Below are 19,726 nucleotides of genomic sequence, written 5' to 3'. Positions count from 1 at the left end.
TTCTCAATATTTTTGTCTGTAATTGTTTTACTTATTTTTCAATAGCTTTAGTTGAAGCTTTTCCTTTCAGTCTTCAGAACAGCACATTCGAGGTCAGATTTTAGGATGTTCTGGTTATGACATTTAAAGATTCACTGGAATATGGCAATATTTTTTCAGGTAATTCAGCTGCTTCAGATTTCTGCTTTGAACTTTCTCTGCTATGAACTAGACATATGAACTTGACTCATGTACATTGTTGTTCCTAAGAAACTCTGTTGCTTTCTATCACAGTTTTTGCCATAACCATAATTAGGGGCTTGTACAGAACAACTTTGATTTCTCACTTGTTGTCTTTTCCTTTTTCTTTTGTCCTAATTTGCTGCTTTTCCAACAGGAGAAACACTGCCAACAGAAGTACAATGTGTCCTGTATAATGATTCTTCCGCAATACCAGCGTAAGGGCTATGGCAGGTTCCTAATTGACTTCAGTAAGGAACTTTTTCTTCACTTTTTTTAGTGCATGTAGTTCTTCCTACAGAAATCCAACCCTAAAACTGCACAGTCTGTTGAAACCTTTGACAGCTTAAGTGAAAGAGTGTCTTAAGCAAAAGGTAGTCATAGTTATGTTTTAATTTAGCTTTGAGAGTAATAAACCCAGACATACTGAGGCTCTGAATACTCAGACAATTCTCACATTCGTACATGGATCTCAGTAAGTTCATAGGGAAACTTGCCACTGTAACTATGTCTCTGTTGTTATGCTAAATGCAATCCAGTGTAGCCCATACTCTCCAGTATGGCCCTGAAGTTTGGCGGTAGAAAGTATTCAAGTAAATGCTTTTAAATGGCTAAACTCTATTTTCCCTCTGTCACCTTGAAAATTGCTGTTGCAGTTGGAGGATACTCAGCAGCCTGGTGGTATGCTTCAAGTTTCTAGGTAGAGAGCTGCTGCCATCTCGTGGCGTTACCCATAGCCCCTGTGCGATGGTGATGCAGTTTAGGAATCTCCACCAGTGTGTCATTGAGCAGGACATTGAGCAAAAAACCTCAACCAACTCAGCCAGACCCCCCAGCGTATCCCTCAGGATTATGATCTGGATCTTGTAGGCAGCATTCAGCTACTTTCTGGATAAAATGCCTTTGTTGGGGTGGAAACAGAAGCTGTATATGCTAATTTCTTGAATTTCATTTCTTGTGTATCTTCAGGCTATTTGCTTTCAAAGCGTGAGGGTCAAGCAGGATCCCCAGAGAAGCCCCTGTCAGACCTGGGGCGCCTCTCCTATATGGCTTATTGGAAAAGTGTAATATTGGAGTGCCTTTATCATCAACATGACAAGCAATTAAGCATCAAGAAATTGAGTAAGCTGACTGGGATCTGCCCTCAAGATATCACTTCCACTTTACATCACCTACGAATGCTTGACTTCCGTAGTGATCAGTGAGTACAGGAGTCCTGTTGTATTTCCAAATAGCTTCCAACATATTTGAATGAAATTTAATGGCATTTGGAGACAAATCTCTTCTAATAAGCTTGCTTTTATTTAAGACTTAAGTATCCAAATGAGTGTACAAGTCAAGTGAAATACTTGGAATTATGCTTGATTCAAACCATAGCAATTTGGGGAGTGGGGTTATATTCTGTCGTGTTTTGTGTTAAACTTGGAACTTACTGGGAAACCTTGAAGTTATTTGAGAACAGTTTTATGTCCTCATTTCACAGTATATTTTAATCAGTGATAACTACTCCTAGCCCCTGAATAACATGTACTCTGGTAGTAGGGTTATAACTTTTTAAAGCAGTTCTCTTATTACCATTCAGTGTCTTTGACCTTATGTTGCCTGTTCCCCAAATGGCATACCCCCTGTCCATTTAACACGTAAGAAAAGTGATAGTCTGCAGCTGAATGTTACCCATGGAAGGATAATGGCTTCACCATTAACAAGAAGTGGAAAGAATTGAACATTTTCTCAGTTTTCAGATGCTTTCTCTGGTAGTCTGGTGATGCAAACTGGACAGTGTTAAGGAGCTTTTTGTCCTCTCTAAGTTACTCGTGGCAGCACTGATTGAGAGTACACAGCTTTATCTGTAATACCTCATATCTCTTTCACATGACAGCATGTACTGTGTGTAGCCTGTTCTTGATCAGGGTGTTATTGCTCTTTAGATTTGTGATCATTCGTCGGGAGAAACTTATCCAGGAACATATGGCAAAGCTTAGAACTAATGTCCGACCTATAGATGTGGATGCAGAATGTCTGCGTTGGACGCCTGTTATAGTTTCCAACTCAGTTGTCTCTGAAGATGAAGAAGAGGAGACAGAGGATGGGGAAAACGAAGAGCAACAGCAGCAGAAAGAAAAAGATTCAGAGACCAGTGTAAGAGTGAATCTGTTACTTCTGTGTGGCACCTAGGTTACAGGCAGTGCTTTTGCAGGCAGTGCAAACAGGATTGCAAATGCCAGGCTTGGGCATTTGGCATTTGAACTAGTCATGATTAGTTCATGTGTCTTTATAGTTTCAGATTAGAACCTAAAAGTAGGGAAAACATTGAGTCTAGAGAAATGTTAAGGACTATTTCTGAAAATAGTAAAAAGGTTTTTTCTACCCTTAATGATTTTTGCAATCTGGGGGAGAGGCAATGTTAAAAACCCCAAACAACCAAAAAATCTGCCTCTTGCTCTCAAGCAACCTTGTCTTTAACCAGATTATTGAAATGGCGTTAGGTTTGAAGGACCCAGTATTTCTGTAGGTGACAAATAGCATAAATAGAAATGAATGAACCAAAAGTTTTAATGGTTCTCACCAAAGGTTTTTGCTGTGTTCTTTTCAAAACCACCAATAGCTTTAGAGTTCCTACCCACAGAGCAGTGAAGGTTTGTGACATCTAGGCTGGTGTCCTTGAAGGTTTGCGCTCTCCCATCAGTTGATGAGCACTGACTAGACTACTAAGAGGATGTTACTGTATTTACATTAAATTAATCGTGCATTTTAATGGCAAGATAGCTTCAAGTTTGTCTCACTTTTATCTTGAAAATGAAACAAATCCTGTGTTTGACTGTAGCAAGATGATGTTTGCATTCCATCAGGCTGCTACTGACTGAAGCCAGTTGTGGGGAAGGTAATTAAGGTACATTATCACCTGGGAGGGAAGGAGCAGCAGTTAGCACTATTAGAATCACAAAAAGATCAACTATTTTGTTGTTCTCAGATTCTTAAAAGCCATTCTTATTCAAGTTTTCTGACTTCTTGCTCAAAAGGCTTTTGTGGACTCAAATTCAGGATAGCCATGCATGCTTAAAGTGTGAAATCTCCTTTCTTTGTTTAAACCAGATGGTAAAATCTGTGTCATGGGAGAAGAAAGAGCAAGAGCCTTACTCACCTACAGAGAGCGAAAAAAAGCCAGACATTGTTGCTCCAGCCAATTCAGCACGGCCAAACAAGCACATTTTTCCCCTGGATAGTCTTCCTGCAAACAGCCAGCCATCACGAAGAGGGCGATGGAACCGCAAGAGCAAGAAACTCCGGGAGCCCTTTTGTGAGAAGGAGCCAATGTTGCCCATTGAGGACAAACCACCAGTTCCCAGTGGGCGATGCAGCGAGTGTGAGGAGAAATCAGCAGCCTCCCAAGGCCGGTGCAGTGACTGTGAGGAGAAGTCGGCAGCCTTGCAAGGAAGATGTGGTGAATGTGAGGAGAAGTCTCCTGCCCCAAGAGGCCGATATGCTGAAGAGGAGGAAAAATGTGCAGTTTCCCAGGGACAGTATGGCAAAGGGGAAGAATCTGCAGTTCCCCGTCGGCGGTACAGCGAAGGTATGGAAGGGTGGAGAGGGCAGTTGAAAAAGAACACGGAGCCGCTGAAGTGCAGATTCCCAGAGGACTGCGACAGGTTACCCCGCCGCTACAGTGATAGTGACAGGGCGCTTCTGAGGTGTTTTAGTGACAGTAGTGAAGAGGAAGATGATGAACCTGTGAGTCCTCGATCGAGCTCTCCGCCTGTTCTCACCAAGCCAACACTGAAACGAAAGGTGTGTGCCTTATTTCTTGTTGTCTCTGACTGTCTCATGCGGTCTGTTTTGTCATTGTGGTGCTTTCTGAAGGACTGTGCAATTCATGATGGATGTATTAAGCACACAGATAGCATCTGCTCAGTTTTCCAGAACTGGGCGGTGCTTTCTGCTACCTATTTGTAGTGGTGGTTTTTGTTGAATCAGAGGTAAGTGTGCTGGTGGGGTTTCTGATTTTTGGGGATTTTTTAAACTTCTGCCTTATGCTTTTGATTTTTCCACCTTAAAAAGTGGTTATTAAAGTTTTAGTCATGCAAAATAGAAACAGATACAGCCCTACTTTAAAAGAAGCTGACAAAACACAAATGCTACCTAAACAACTGAAATCACAGCATAAAGTCTTTGGAATGATGTACCAGAGAGATGTGAATGCTGTCAACGTGACCAAGAAAATCCTCTCTTCATGGAATGCTGCACTCAAAAGTTCTATATCATCTTTGCAGCTTTATTCACATCTCTGTTGTAGTGTCTATGAACTTTCAGCTGTTATGGATGGGCTGTTAATGTCAGCTCTTTAAATGGTTTATACTATTACACAAATGTCAGTGTAGCAGTCTTCATGGAAGTTGGTTGTTCTGCATTGTGTTTGACATCTGTCTAACTGAAGGCAGGTGCCAGTCAGTATGTCTAGTGAAGTCTGGGCTCCAGAAGTGAGTCCTCTGGTCCTGCTTAGACTGTTGAACTCTACTGTTCCTGTTTTATATTTATCAGTGTCTTATTTCTACTGCATGTGATCAAATCTCTTCTCCTAACTTCCACTCAGAAACCAATTCTGCATCGGAAGAGGCGAGTCCGCAAGCGTAAGCACCACAATAGCAGTGTTGTCACTGAAACCATCTCAGAGACCACAGAAGTGCTGGATGAACCATTTGAGGACTCAGACTCTGAACGACCAATGCCCCGATTAGAGCCTACATTTGAGATTGAGGAGGAGGAAGAAGAGGAGGAGGATGAGGAGGAGGAGAATGAACTTTTGCCCAGTGGATACTTTCGGCATTTAGCCCCATCAGATACACTCAGGCATAGACCCTCTTCTAAGAGGAAGTCCAAAGATGAGGAGGAGTCTGATGACACTAATGGTATGTTTGGTGGTGTGCGGTTGAAAGTTTGATCTAGATACTGTGTCAGTGAGTATCAGATGATACTAGCTCGTGACAAAAGAAGCTGCTTCCCTTGTCTTGTAACTTCTAGCCAAAATGTAGGGTTAGGCATAAATTAGCAGTCAGACCAGCCTCAAACATTCTTAAGTCTTATGAAAATGTGGTGCATGCTTTTAACTATCTTATTAGCAACGACCTGATCAGAGGTCATTGAATCCTTTTGATTCAGCTTTCCTAGTGAGATTAGTGTTTGTGAAAAGACCTCTGCAGCAAGGTCACTTACAGAAACAAACCAGAAATGAGTTGGAGAGCCCTCAGTTTTCCAGAACAAAGAGAAATAATAAGTTGTTCTCTAGCATGAAATAGAGAAATGTGGGGAAAGGGGAAGAGAAATAGCTGAGTATTTTTTTCTTTTTAAGTGGAATTATTCTTTTTTTGGAGGCCTTTAGTGTTAATGCTTTACCAAACACTCTGAAAGCAGCACTTCCTTCTTCCTGCCCAGTGATCTGCTGACTGTGGCAGATTCTTTCTTTCCTTTATTCACATTCCAAATATTTGTTTTATGGATGAAATTGTTAAATTTTGAATTCAGTATTTGTTTTAAATTCATCTTTTAACACCCAGAATTTTTTCAGAACACTTCTCATTGGAGATACTTGGAGTAAATGCCTGTCTGAGCAAAGGGAAGGAGTAACTCAGCTGCCCTACAATTAGGTTTGAAGAAGTGTCTGTGAACTACCAGGAGTCCATTATTTAGTTTTACCTTCATTGCATAACTATGGACTTAAAACAGCTCTTCTTGGGAAATTCATAGCCTGGAATCAATAACGTTTTTTGAGGTGGTGGAAAGGGCAGAAATGTGAATAAATGTACTCTGAATACTGAGGAAAATTAATCTATTTATGGATAGATTAAAAAATAACATAGTAGCTGCCAGGAAAAGAAGGGATTTGGTAAATGAAGTGAAGGGCAATTCACTGGTGAAGTCTCTGAGAGTGTATTTGAAGGTCATGCCCAGTAATTAGGATGGGTTTGTAGCCTAAGGCCAAAGAGATTCAGATGATCCTAAATACATGAACAAGGGAATCTCAAGTGAAGTGGAGACATTCTGTCAGCTCTTTATTTAGCCTTGGTGAAACTGCAACAACCATCCTTACTCTGTTATTCACACTTGATAGACTGGAATAGTTCACAAGAACAGTCGTGGGCTGATTAAGAGATTAGAACAAATGTTCTATAATAGATTCAAAGAAAGCAGAGGCAAAAGAGTGACTTGATAAAGTTACAAATTGCTTAGGTGAGTAAGGAGATTTACTTATTTGATAAGAGAGATTTTCTGCCTAGCAGATAAAGGGAGAATTAATACAAAAGCAGATTAAGTAAATCCAGTGTCTGAAGACAGAAATTCAGATGGTAAAGTGTGAGTAACAACTAGTGTCATTGATTAACTGTTGCAGCAGTTTACCAGCAGTTGTGTAAAATAAATCTAGCCCTATTCAGTTATCTGTGTCTCTGTTTAAAAGTATTTAAGAGCATTTAAAAGCATAAAGCCCCCCAAAGTGGGGCTTTTCACCCAAGTGAAAAGATATCCTTTCTTTAGCAGATGCACAAGATACAGATCTAAGTAGAAACATGTTTTTAATGCAGCTTCATGTGTTCCCCTACACTGGAACATATTGTATAAATAACATTTGTGCAGGGTGTTGAGTTTTTCCAGGACTGTATCATCCAGCCCGATGTTTCATCTGCATTGTGTGTTAAAGGCTCAGGGCTTTGACCATGCATGTGCTTGAAAGCACTGGTGTTCTTTGAGAATGTAATGTGATTGCTGACAAGCAGTCCTTGATCCTTCTTGTTAACCCTTCACAATAAATCTCTAAGCTAGTATAGATCCAAAAAGCAGATAAACATGATGGGAGTGCTTGGGAAAGCTTCCGTTGAATGCTCAGGTCAAACAAATATGTTTGAACAGTGTCTTTCGATTTGTGTTTTCAGGTAACCCACCTTTGAAACCATTATCTATGCTGAGAAAATGTGAAGCTAAGGATTCTTCACTTGAGCCAGATACTTCTACACCCATGAAAAAGAAGAAAGGATGGCCAAAAGGGAAAAGCCGAAAACCAGTCCACTGGAAGAAGAGACCTGGTCGAAAACCAGGTTTTAAACTGAACCGGGAAAAGGAGCCACCGTCAGTTCAGGATGAAGGAGTTGATGCAGTGGTAGCTAATTCAAAAACAGGGCGTAAGGCCAAACTTTCAGATCAAGAGGAAAGTGTTGAGCAGAAAGAAGAGCTGCCTTTTATTGAGGAAAGGAAAGAGGAAGATGTGAATGTGGAAGCAGAAGAGGTAGGAGAGGGAGAAGAGGAAGATACAGCCAGCAGTGAAGTAAGAGCAGTTTCTCCTGTGGACAGCAACAGCAGTCCAGTGCCAGAAGTAAAAGAGCCTGAGATAGAAGAGGAGGTAGAGGAGAAGCCACGGGTTTTAGAAGAGCAAAGGCAATCAGAAGAAGAACAGCAAGAACTAGACGAACCTGAGCATGACCATGAGGAAGAAGAGGAAGTTGCAGCAGTAACAAATCAAAATGAAGATCATGATGCTGATGATGAAGATGATGGTCATCTGGAGTCTGTAAAGAAAAAAGAATTGGAGGAACAGCCTGTTAGAGAAGGGGTGAAGGAGGAGCCTCAGGTGCAAGAGTGTTTTTTAGAAACAAGCGTACCAAGCAGTAGAGAAGATACAAAAGAGAAAGATGAAACAGAGGCAGATTCTGAGGAAGAGCAGGCTTCCAATGAGACATCAGTAGGCTCAGAGCACGTCCCTGGGTCTGAAGATGATCACGAAGAAGAGCAAAGTAATAAAGAAGGGTTAATTGAATTAAAGGAGGAGGAAGAGATTCCTCATAGTGAACTAGATCTTGAAACTGTTCAAGCAGTCCAGTCCTTGACGCAGGAGGAAAGCAATGAGCACGATGTAGCTTACCAGGACTGTGAAGAAACTCTTGCAGCTTGTCAGACTTTGCAGAGTTACACCCAGACTGAGGAGGATCCTCAGATATCCATGGTTGAAGATTGCCAGGCCTCAGAACATAACAGCCCAATATCCTCTGTTCAGTCCCACCCCAGCCAGTCTGTACGTTCTGTCAACAGCCCAAATGTGCCTGCTCTGGAGAGCAGTTACACCCAGATAAGTCCTGAACAAGGATCCCTGTCCGCACCCTCTATGCAGAACATGGAGACCAGCCCCATGATGGATGTGCCTTCAGTATCGGACCACTCTCAGCAGGTGGTGGATAGTGGCTTCAGTGACCTTGGCAGCATTGAGAGCACTACAGAGAATTATGAAAACCCCAGCAGCTATGACTCCACTATGGGAGGCAGCATCTGTGGAAATAACTCTTCCCAGAGCAGCTGTTCCTATGGAGGACTGTCCTCTTCCAGCAGCCTCACTCAGAACAGTTGTGTTGTCACTCAGCAAATGGCAAACATTGGCAGCAGTTGCAGCATGATGCAGCAAAACACTGTCCAGCCTGCAGCAAACTGCAATATCAAGTCACCTCAGAGCTGTGTAGTAGAAAGGCCTCCAAGTAACCAGCAACCAACAACGCAGCCACAACAGCAACAGCCTCAGTCCCAGCAGCCACAGCCGCCACCTCCACCCCAGCAGCAACCTCCGCTGTCGCAGTGTAGCATGAACAACAGCTTCACCCCAGCACCTATGATCATGGAAATACCCGAATCAGGAAGCACTGGTAACATAAGTATCTATGAGAGGATTCCAGGGGATTTTGGTGCTGGGAGCTATTCACAACCATCAGCCACGTTCAGTTTAGCCAAGTTGCAGCAGCTGACAAACACCATTATGGACCCTCATGCCATGCCTTATAGCCATTCTCCTGCTGTGACTTCCTATGCAACCAGCGTTTCTCTGTCCAACACAGGGTTGGCTCAGCTAGCTCCCTCTCATCCCTTAGCAGGCACGCCACAAGCACAAGCCACCATGACACCTCCACCGAACCTGGCGTCCACCACCATGAACCTCACGTCACCTCTGCTTCAGTGTAATATGTCTGCCACCAACATTGGTATTCCACACACCCAGAGGCTGCAGGGGCAGATGCCAGTCAAGGGGCACATCTCCATCCGCTCCAAGTCAGCACCACTGCCCTCTGCGACCGCACACCAGCAGCAGCTCTACGGGCGCAGCCCCCCCGCGGTTGCCATGCAGGCCGGGCCCCGGGCACTGGCTGTCCAGCGGGGTATGAACATGGGGGTCAACCTCATGCCAACCACCCCGTACAATGTTAACTCCATGAATATGAACACCCTGAATGCCATGAACAGCTACAGAATGACACAGCCCATGATGAACAGCAGTTACCATAGTAACCCTGCCTACATGAACCAGACAGCACAGTATCCTATGCAGATGCAGATGGGAATGATGGGGAGCCAGGCCTACACCCAGCAGCCTATGCAGCCCAATCCTCATGGAAACATGATGTACACTGGCCCCTCCCATCACAGCTACATGAACGCTGCTGGGGTGCCCAAGCAGTCTCTCAATGGACCATACATGAGAAGATGAGCAAGATGAACTTGCATCCTAAAAACTGAAATATATATAAATAAAGGAACCTTTTATACTGACGAACCAGAGAAAATGGACCTTTTTCCAGTTAAAATATTGCTGTAGATTTAGAGGGATTTTCTTTGGTTTATTTTATTTTCTAGGAAGCCTGGTCTTTATTTTTTGGAGGTTTTTTGTTTTGTTTTGGTTTTTTTGTTTTGCATTTTTGTTTTCTTCACAATCCTGAAGCATTTTACAGCTAAAGAAAAAAAAATCATTTACAGATGTTTTTTAGAGGGGAAAACATGCACAAAATCTTTCATAATTTAAAAAGAGCCTTACTTTGCTGACAATGTGGACAGAATACGTGTAACAGTGAAATCATCTTCCTAAATTTGTTTTTTCAATGTATGTCCTTTTCCCTCCCCTGTGCCCCTCTGTATGCAGTTTCTAGTGCTGCAGTCATGTAACGTTTGACATCTCAAAGAATAACGACCCTTCCCTCTAAAACCCCACCTAGCATTTCCTACTTCTAGCAGGAGGCACTTATTGGGAGACTTGGAAGGGGACACAGAGGATAAAAGAAGCTCTTGATTTCTGCAGGTCAGGGGAAATCTTTTGTCTGGGATTTTCCCTGACTCCCTCACCCGCAGTGAAATTTGGAGTTACGTGTAAACAATAAACTCTTCACATTTGGTGTTTTTTGTAGGTGAATTAACTGAAATTGTATGTTTCACGCTGAAAATGTAATGTGACTTTAAAATGATCCCATTCGCCACCCAGACATGCATGTTGCACACGTGTGCATGCATGCACACATGTTCTGTCACTCTCAACTACTGGAAGCATCTCGAGAGAGAGCGTTGCATCCCTTGTGCAAGTCGCGAGGAGGGAGGATAAGGTGGGATATGTTTTTTAGGACAAGCAAATAGCTGCAGGTTCTCCTGGTGAACTGCAAGTCAGGCACAAGGCTGAGGTCCCAAACTGCTCTAGTGTGTCCTTGGAAGTGCTGAGGGTCTTGGTTCTGAGCCTTTTAGTCAGGCTGAGCCCAGAAGGAGCTGTTTCCAGTGGTCTTCCTCTTAGTCTCTTTACTTGGGTCATCTTGGAAGATAACGTGTACGTTGTAAGTGACTTGACAGAGAGCCCTGTGGTGTCCGTGTCCCTCTTCCCTTCCTGGCATGGGGTAGGAAGTTGCTGAATGTGCCGCGCTCTGGGGGAGTCAGGGATGTTCTCCCTGATTCTGCCACTATGTTGGAGACCCATTTTATAGGAGTAGCCACACTTTTGATCTAGTGTGAGAAAAGAAGGGAATCGGCCTGTTTTACCGCAGTGAAACAGCCCAAACACCATAGCAGGATGCAGGCAGCAGGATTTTGCTGTTTAGTACCGCATAATCCAATTGACATTCGTTTTGGCTACACTGCTGGCATGTCACCCAATACAAAAAGGGACACCCCTTAATGTAAAGTTCTTTTTTATTGTATATGAAGTAGAAATACAGACACATTAATAAGACTAATTTCTTTTGTTTTTAAACCAAAAGAGTCTAAACAGAAAGTTGGGGTTTTCTTCAGATGCACTAAACCGGACTTTCCTCCAGTAACTGCTTAACCATAAAAGGCAGAATTCAAAGGACTTCCACTTTTTACTTCTGTTTAGTTTTGAGCATGTACAAGGCTGTGTAGGACCCCATTTCTCTGTATATACTATTCCAGTCCCAAATAACCCATGTAGAAAGCGCACTGTGCTGCCCTCTCCTTCCTAGATCTTCAGCTGGGTCACTGCTTCCTGGTGGTTGGGGGGGGTGGGGGGGGGTGGGTGTGAGACAGGAGGAGGATAAGCTGTTGGAACGAGGGCGGTGGATTTAGTTTGGTTGGTTTGGTTTTTGTATGTTTTTTTTACCAATTGGGCAGCTCCCTTTTTCCACAAGCCTTTGTGACTGTAGAACTATTGTAGAGAGAAAAAAAAAAAAAAAAATGTTCTTTTCTATATATAAAAAAAGAAAAAAAGAAATTATCCAACGCAGTAATATTGGTACCTACCATTTTTTCACTTCTGTTTAAAAAAAAAAAATAAAAAAAAAAATATGTATTTTTAGCAAGATAACTTGGGTAATCTTCTAAAAGAAATTAAAAATCTCACTGTTAGTGACTTCGATGCCTTTTAAAAGAATAAGAGCTTTTTCATTTCATTCCATCTTTAAAGTTTTTTATCTTTGTTGTAGAATATTAAAAACTATTTTAAGAAAGATAAAAAAATTCTCTTTAAAGAGATCTCTAGAGTGTGTGAATAGGAGCTCCAGATGCCTCTAAAAGCCGCATGTACAAATGAAGCTGAGTCTATTCCTGTCTGTTTATATTTGCTTTTCCTGTTTTGTAACCTCTTTGTACTTTGTTCATGGTGACTTGTAAGCTAAGGGGAAGGGGTGCCTAGATGCCTTTGTAATTCTCCATGTCATACGCTCCTGGCTGGATGGTCTCCCTTCCTCTCCTTGTATGTAATATCACTTTTTTTTCCCCTTTCTAGCAAGTACTTTCAAAAGAACTCTGTACATTTTAACATAAAAAATAAATTATGTTGAGCCATTTTGGATGTCAGTTGTGCATGTGGATTTTTTGTCTTTTATTGCCATTTGAGCAGTGAACTCTGCTGCTCGGGCCTGGGAATATGATCATTCCCTTTTGATCTGGAAGCGAGGTGGATCACGAGATCTCAATCCATGTTAATCTTTATTTACACCTTCTAATCGGAAAAAGATGAAAAATGAAGAAAAACCACTTAAAAGCATCTCCAGGAATCATCATGCTTAAATTCCTCCCTGCCCAAAGCTGAAGCAAAGCACGTCAGCTGCTTTTTGCCAGCTTGTTTGTACAATGGCTTGAGAAATTGCGCTGTGTGTTTGAAGCACCCCCCCCCCCGTTCACTTGCTCTCATCTGTGTCATTGCCACTTTGGATAGGAGAACTAGAGATTATACCCAGCAGAATGTACCCTGCAGCTTCAAGGCAGAATTGGATCCGCTGGGAGCTGTGGGGTTTTGTCCCACTGTGAGCTCCTGCAAGCTGATGGCTCACACATCACTAGATGGAAGCAACGTTCCGCAAGCGCAATCACTGCCCACAGTCCCTGTGATAGATGCTGTGGCGGTGCCCGTTGGCTCAGCCTCCTTTGGCGGTTCAAGGGCAGGCTGCCTGTTGTCTTCATCACAAATATCTCTTCAAGTGAGCAAACTGTGTGTGTCTGCCACGGGAAATAAGTGAAAAGGAGCTTGAGAATGAGTAAAATCAAGTTTTGAAGCGCTTTTCCCATCTCCAGTCCTCACCAGGATGAAATGTAAGTTGATGTACGGTGAGGGTGATGCTGCATCATCCTTTGAGCTGATTTGTTTTTCCTTGTTTTATTCAGGCACCTGAATTTTCAGATCAAACGTGTCAAGATACAGGTAGAAGTTAATTGTACAGGGGCGCTCCTGGCTGTTTGGTTCATTTGATCTCACAACAGTTTTCAGGTTATCCAAGCATGAAGGAGAGAGAAACAGGGTGACCCATGAGAAAGGTTGTCACTGCTTTAATCACTTGTGAGTCGCAGAGAGTGCATCAGCAGCGGTACAGGTAAGAGTCATCAGAATCTCAGTAGATCTGCGTCCTATGTGTATTGCTTTCCCATAGTCAGGGCTGGAGTTAAGACTTAAATAACCATTCTGGGCCAGAAAGCTGTGTTCAGTCACTCACAGCTAACTTTAACTTTGGTTCTTTTAAAGCTGTTCATTAAAGGGAGCTTTGGCACTGTCCAGTAGCACAGGTCAGAGGTGCTGAGCGCCACCCCAGTGTGTCCTGCTTTTCCCATACTTAAATGATTGTGGTTTGAGGTGTCTTGGGTTTTGTTTCTTATTTTCTGTGTACCCTGAATTTAGCAGAGTTGATTTTTACATTAAAACACACTTGGGTTGAATTGTTATCTAACAGTGATACTGTTGGAGTCAGCTTTGATTTATTACCAGTTGTCAGAAACAGCTCTCATTTTTAGGATACAATATGGGTTTTAAAAGTAAAATACCAATTGAGAACAGTTGTATGTCCTCCAGCGATTCAAACTGGCTTTGACTTCCAGAATTAATGTGCTGTGTGATTAGACTGGAGTATAATTCTGTTGATTTTGGTAACTCTGGAATTAGAAATGGTCATGGCAAATCACTTCAATGGAATACCAGCGGAGTTATGTTCTGGTAAAATGCTTGTATCCTAAACTGACAAGTAGGGGCAATTCAAAGTCTTTATCTGGTGCCCTGGCACTAGGTTATGGTTACACATGCTGGTATGTTTGAGATCTTAGTGATGCTCAATCACAAGCTCGGGAGAAGCAGGGTCAGTGCTATAATTAAACTCCTTGTGCCTTTCTCAGTTCTTTAGGCAGGAAGTAGAAACTCTTTTAAGAAGAAAAAGAAAATGTCTAGATAGGAACATGATTTCTAACCATTTATAACAACTTTCTAGCTTTGTGGGCCAAGGAACAAAGGTGAGTGGTTATGGAAATCTATAAAGAAGATCACAGAAATGTGATTCTAGAGTTAATGGTACATAAACAGGAACTGCTACTTAAGAAATGTTCGTTCAAAACATGATTTAACCATATAGGCTGCACTGTTAATGGCCTCTGCCTGTTTAAAAACAAGAACCCCTGTTTGTGTGGGTTAACTTGATGATAACCACATTTGGGAGCTGTGAACAAGGTGACCTCTTTTTTAGCATCTTGTCATACAACCTGTCAAATCCTGCTGTTAGAGAATGACTAAATAGGGGAGGGGAAGGGGGGTTGAGAGACATTTGCCAACCCAGAGTAGGGTTGAAATCAGACTGTCTTGAAGTGCAAGAACCATTAGTGCCTTAGAGCACGGTGTGAGCGGCCGCTGCTGCAGGCTCCGCATTGCCATGGGCAGGTACCACACAGTGAGAGGTGTTCCATTCAGCACTGCCAGCTTTGCTCTAAATCAGTTGCTAATGTGGGCCAAAACGTTTGCTACCAACCCTTAATACCCAGGCAAGAGTTTGAATGCAGCCCACAGCAATAAACCACTGTCTGGAAGCTGAGTGTGATGTAAAGGAGGCTCACTGAGAGGAGGGTGATCTTCAGGGGGTTTGACAGTTCTGGAAGCTCATCGGGGAGATGAGTAAGAAAGTGCTAAAAAGAGCAGAACCGTCTTCATTAATTTCCCAACCCGGGGAGCGAGCTGCCTGCTGAGATCTTCCCTCTGCAGTAGCAGAGGAATGCAGATAGACAGAGGCAGACTAAGTTTACAGCAGCCAAGGTGGGGCCTGCAGCATCTTTTATCTTTGCAGCTTGTCAGCCGGAATAATTTACCTAAAAATAGCTGCCTGAAACTGAGCTTGGAATGTGAAATCCTCCTGCCCCTAACACAGCGAATCTCAGCAACTTCCCAAACATTGGTATGCACCCAGAGCAGGGCAGAACTCCAGCGACATGCCTAATCTCTGGAAGCAGCTGCAGTACCTTGCAGTCAGGAGTCAGGAACTTGCTTCTGTGCTTCCTTCCTGATGGGAGGTTCTGTTCCGAGGACAGCACATAATGACTTTGTTCATTCTGTGTGATTGTTTTCCTAAGGGTTCCCCTGTCAGGATCTGTTTGTTCTCCCTTGCCAAATCCTTTATCCTATGAACTCTTTGCAACAGGGTCTCCGTTGCTATGTCTGTCATTTGAGTCATAGAATAGTTTGGGTTAGAAAGGACCTTAAGATCATCCAGTTCCAGCCCCCTGCCACGGACAGGGTTGCCTCACACTAGACCGTGTCACCCAAGGTTCTGTCCAGTCTGGCCTTGACACTGGCAGGGATGGAGCATATGGTAGACTCCCAGTCTGAGACTGAGGTATGAGGGAGTTATCATGGTACAAACAATCTGTTTTCCAGGTAAAAGTGATAAACATGGTGCTCTGTGCCAAGTAATTAAATAAAGTTCTTGAAAAGTTTCTTTTTTACTAACATGTGGCTGTTATATGCACATGGTACCTTTCAGCTGAAGGAGGAAGTCTGTTTACTGCAATTCTGTCATCCTCTGCTTCCTCACTTTATCCAATAGGAGCAAGCAGCAACAAGATAGGACACATCTACTGATCCAGATATTTCCCAAACAGCTTCTCCCAAGAAGAGAAAAATCACAGTTGGACAAAAAAATGATGTGGTGAGTTCAGTGAAATCACTACTGAGTCCATTTCCCACTTGTCCTGTCCTGAGTCCTTGCTGAAATAGCAGGAATGGTGAAGAAGATGAGCTTCTCTTCATGTACAGCACATCTCTAGGGCCCCTTTCTACCAACCATTCACCTACAGCACATAAAAACTTGGTATCAGTTGTGTGCCAAATGCTTCAGAACTTAGAACATGCTGAGTGTAACCCCCTGCACAGGACAATCTCATGTGTATGGCAGAGATTCCTAATTCCAGTTAACTCAGACTTTGAACTTGTGCTGTGAAGATTCCAGACAGATGTTCCAGAAACAACCACTACTGACTCCAAAGACCGTTTGTAGGCATGTGAATGCCCTTGGAGTTAGAGGGCTAAATATAACTTCAAATGCTAGCAGCCAGGGTTGTACCAGGACAATAGCTCTGGACCTAGAGTTCGATAGGGGTGAAATCTTCCCTGGTGTCTTGAGGGGAACGGGAAAAGGGTGTCACAAAGGAAGGATTGAAGATCTCTGCCCTTTGCCAGCTCCACGAGCTCTGATGATGGTTCTCACTGGTAAAGACCAATCTAAAGATTGTGCTTGTTGGTCCTTGAGTTGACTTTTGCCTGAAGTAGAGAACAAAGTCAGAATACAAGGGAAGCCAAAGAAGGTGAACAGTGCTTCTGAGCCTGAGTGGAGGGAAAGGGGGCAAGAATATGTGTGTCCCTTCCCTGTCTGCTTGCAATCGTGTGGCAGACTCGTCCACCAGCTTTGGAGAATTGGGGCATCCACAAAGAGTCCTGCAGGAAAACTGTAGGTAGGATGTAAGGGGAACAGTAGGTAGGATATAAGGGGATCCACAGTGAATTGGCTTGGCTGTGCCTACTGCGTGGAGGGGCTCAGCCTGTGGGCTGTAATATGTCAGGCCAAAATCCTGAATTCGGAATTGAGGAGCTCATGAAAACATTCCTTCTCTGTGGCTACATCTCCTCCCTCCTGTGTGAGCACAGAGGGGATGCAGGTTTTTTGCTCCTTACCCCGGGCCAGCAGAAGTGTGACTGACTCCAGTCACTCCCACATCTGCTTCCCCATATCCCGGTTCTCCCACAGTGATCACTGCTCTTGTTTTGTGCTCACTCTGCTCTGGCTTACAAGCAGTTAAGAGGTGGGATCTGTTCGTAGGAGGAGGCAGTGCCCTACAGGCAAACAGAGTCTGAGTGTGCTGCCATTGCCTGATGCCATTTGGCTGTGTCTGTAGCAGATGCTTTGCTGACATCAGGGTTACAGAAGGATGCCTGTGCCCAAGTGTTGCTGTAGCAGCTCTGCCCTGGCTGCACCAGTGCAGGCCCTGCCATGGAGCAGGCTGCAGTCTGACCCAGCTTAAGCATTGGAACCTGAACGGCAGGACCCGAGTTAGGGATGCAGGGATGCAAGGATACCTCCCTAGAGCCTTGCTACCATGCTCAGCGTTTCCAAACCCCCCAGCACTGGAAGGTTGGTGCCCAAACACTAGTCCATCCATGTGGTGGGAGCTGATGCTGTTGGATGTAAGTTGATTTCACACTAGAGCTCCTTGTTTTGGAAAATCAGGAAATTCCTCAGAATTCCAAACTAGTGGAGAGCCAGGTCAGGATGCAAAGTCAAACACATCGGAGTGAGGAGTGTCATGGCCAACAACTGCTTTGCCTGCTGTGTGCCTATTGTTGAGCACAGGTCAGTCTGTGTCCCTTGTCCTGCTCATGTGAGAGGTGGTGTTAGGTCCTGGCACCTCCTGCCTTTCACTGGCAGCTTCAGTTGCATTTTGTGATCTCTTCCCTTTCTGCATGGGCGTTCATAGGACGTTGCTATATAAAGATGTGCAGCTGTATCTAGACTTGAGTGTATTATTTATCCATGTGGGTGCAGTACACAGAGCTAAAGCTGTCCTTGAAAAGCCTGGTAAAATGTGATGATTTCCTATTCTTCATATCTTATTAGGACCTTCTCTATATTCTCAGTCATCATATTCTTTAGAAGCTGTATGATACACCAGCATTTTCCCTGGGTTTAGCACCCTCCTTGGTCTGTGGGTGAAGCAACGGAATTGGGGGAATTTCAAAGGGAAAAGGAAACTGACTTGGACAGGAAAGTGACCTATAAGTGTCTGTACAACTCAGTCTCTGCATCTCGCCTTCTTGCCAGGCTAAATAACCTATAAGTAGACTGTAAGACTGACAAGTAGAAATGGCCATTAATCCCCAGTCGTCATCTTTTGACACAAAAGGGACCTTTTCTGAGTAGAACTGGGGGGACTGTGCCAGAGAAGTGCTGTGCTTCTACTTGGACAGGTAATTCAGTGCTGTGCCCATGGGTTTACACACAGTTTTCTAAGGGACAAGAATTGAGCTGATAAATTCGGGCTGCTCAGAAGTGCCTGAGGAATGAAGCATTTGTGCTGCAGGTCATATTGTCATATTATGGTCACCAGCAAAGAGTCCACCCCGGTTTTACCCTGGTCCCCCCACACCGATGCTATGTGTAGGACCCAAAGCTGCACTTCCAGGCCTGACCCTGGCTGCCAGTGTGGGATTGTTTGTGCTTTTGGAAGGCAGCTGCAGGGGGAATGCTCAGATGTGTGTGGCAAAGGGGAAGCTGACTCCCAAGGAGCCTTGACTGAAAGGACTTGAGCTCTGCTGATGCCTGGATGGGCAGGAGCTGGTGGCACTGGTTTACCTTTCCGGTGCTGCGTAGTCAAAGAGCAGCCTGAGCCCTTGGTTTCTGTCTCCCATTCACAGCCAAGATCCCTCCCCTCCCCTTGCTGCTCACTCAGTGGAGAGATGCGAGGAGGAAAGGATGCTGTTAAGCTGCACTTTGCTCCAGTACTTGGCACATCCTTTGCAATACCGGCTGTTTTCTGAGCAGAGATGCTGCCTGCCTCCGAGCTGATGCAGTGATTCCTGACTGCTCCCCTTGAAAGGAGCTGGAATCATAACCCGGGGAGTGAGCGACTGATGCGGCTGCTGCACAGAGAGTGACTGAGAGGAAGGGAATTGGAGAGACTGGAATATGTGCCTGCCTCAGCAGCACTGACTGCAGTGGCGAAGCCACTGACGGACAACATGCAGGTTACTGTTCTTTATGCATTGCTACAGAGAACACAGAAGTCGGGATGAAATGCACCAGCCTCCTTTCTCACTGCTCCTTTATTGTCATCATGCATTAATTGCTGAGAGTTATTTTCCTCCCTGTGGCTGCCTGCCTGCATCTCTTCTCGTCCTGCAGGAGAGACAGTGAGGGAGAGAAGAGCACAGCACCAGCCCGGTGTCCTGTCCCACAGGGGGGATGCTGCAGGATGTGCCAGTGCAGTCAGGGGCTGCTGCAATGGTGCACAGAACCTCTGGAACAGCTGGATTTAGGATTACTAATGCTTTGTAAAGGTGTCCCAGACTCCATCTAGCAACTCGCTGGAGACATCGGCTGCCCTTTGGGGCTTGCTGGCTGCTTTCTCTTTGCCTCTCATTTACTGGGCTCACACTCATCTGGGTCGTCAGCGTTTGCGCTAGGGGAAGGGACTGGTTTTGGCCAGGAATCAGAGGGTTCTGCGTGTGAAGGTGCAGGTGTGACTCTGGAGGGACCCGCAGCCTGACCGGCCATGGCTCAAGCAGCGAAGCAGCTGAAGAAAATCAAAGACATTGAGGCTCAGGCTCTGCAGGAGCAGAAGGAGAAGGAAGATTCCATCCGCAAGCGCAGGAACCGCTCTCGGGACCGCAAGAAAAAGGTCAGTGGCACTGGGGCGAGCAGCCCCACATCCATCTGCCCGTGCCCACGGCAGCGAGCGCTGTTGGTGTCTGTGGGGAAGG

The 19,726-nt window shown here is 44.4% G+C and overlaps 1 protein-coding gene and 1 long non-coding RNA gene across 3 annotated transcripts in view; one reads left to right on the top strand and one right to left on the bottom strand.

The window, feature by feature from the left end:
• The window catches only part of KAT6A (lysine acetyltransferase 6A), a 33,288-nt gene extending 20,987 nt beyond the window's left edge, over window positions 1-12,301 (top strand). For both annotated transcript variants that reach the window (XM_030510179.2, XM_030510178.1), the window contains exons 13-18: window positions 377-470; window positions 1,189-1,420; window positions 2,148-2,358; window positions 3,313-4,005; window positions 4,808-5,123; window positions 7,140-12,301. In XM_030510179.2, coding sequence (XP_030366039.1) covers window positions 377-470; window positions 1,189-1,420; window positions 2,148-2,358; window positions 3,313-4,005; window positions 4,808-5,123; window positions 7,140-9,727 — 4,134 coding nt within the window. In that variant the 3' untranslated portion in view covers window positions 9,728-12,301. The remainder of the gene's footprint in view (window positions 1-376; window positions 471-1,188; window positions 1,421-2,147; window positions 2,359-3,312; window positions 4,006-4,807; window positions 5,124-7,139) is intronic.
• LOC115618534 lies at window positions 11,094-15,491 on the bottom strand. The gene is made up of 2 exons (XR_003994829.1): window positions 12,700-15,491; window positions 11,094-12,451 (listed from the first exon to the last, which is right to left on the bottom strand). It is a non-coding gene; the product is annotated as an uncharacterized LOC115618534 (long non-coding RNA).
• Window positions 15,492-19,726: the final 4,235 nt, after the last annotated feature.

This window comes from Strigops habroptila, chromosome 21, assembly GCF_004027225.2.
Source record: "Strigops habroptila isolate Jane chromosome 21, bStrHab1.2.pri, whole genome shotgun sequence".
Taxonomy (NCBI): Eukaryota; Metazoa; Chordata; class Aves; order Psittaciformes; family Psittacidae; genus Strigops; species Strigops habroptila.
The sequence above is the reverse complement of the archived record's forward strand: the minus strand, read 5'-3'. Positions and strand labels throughout refer to the sequence as shown.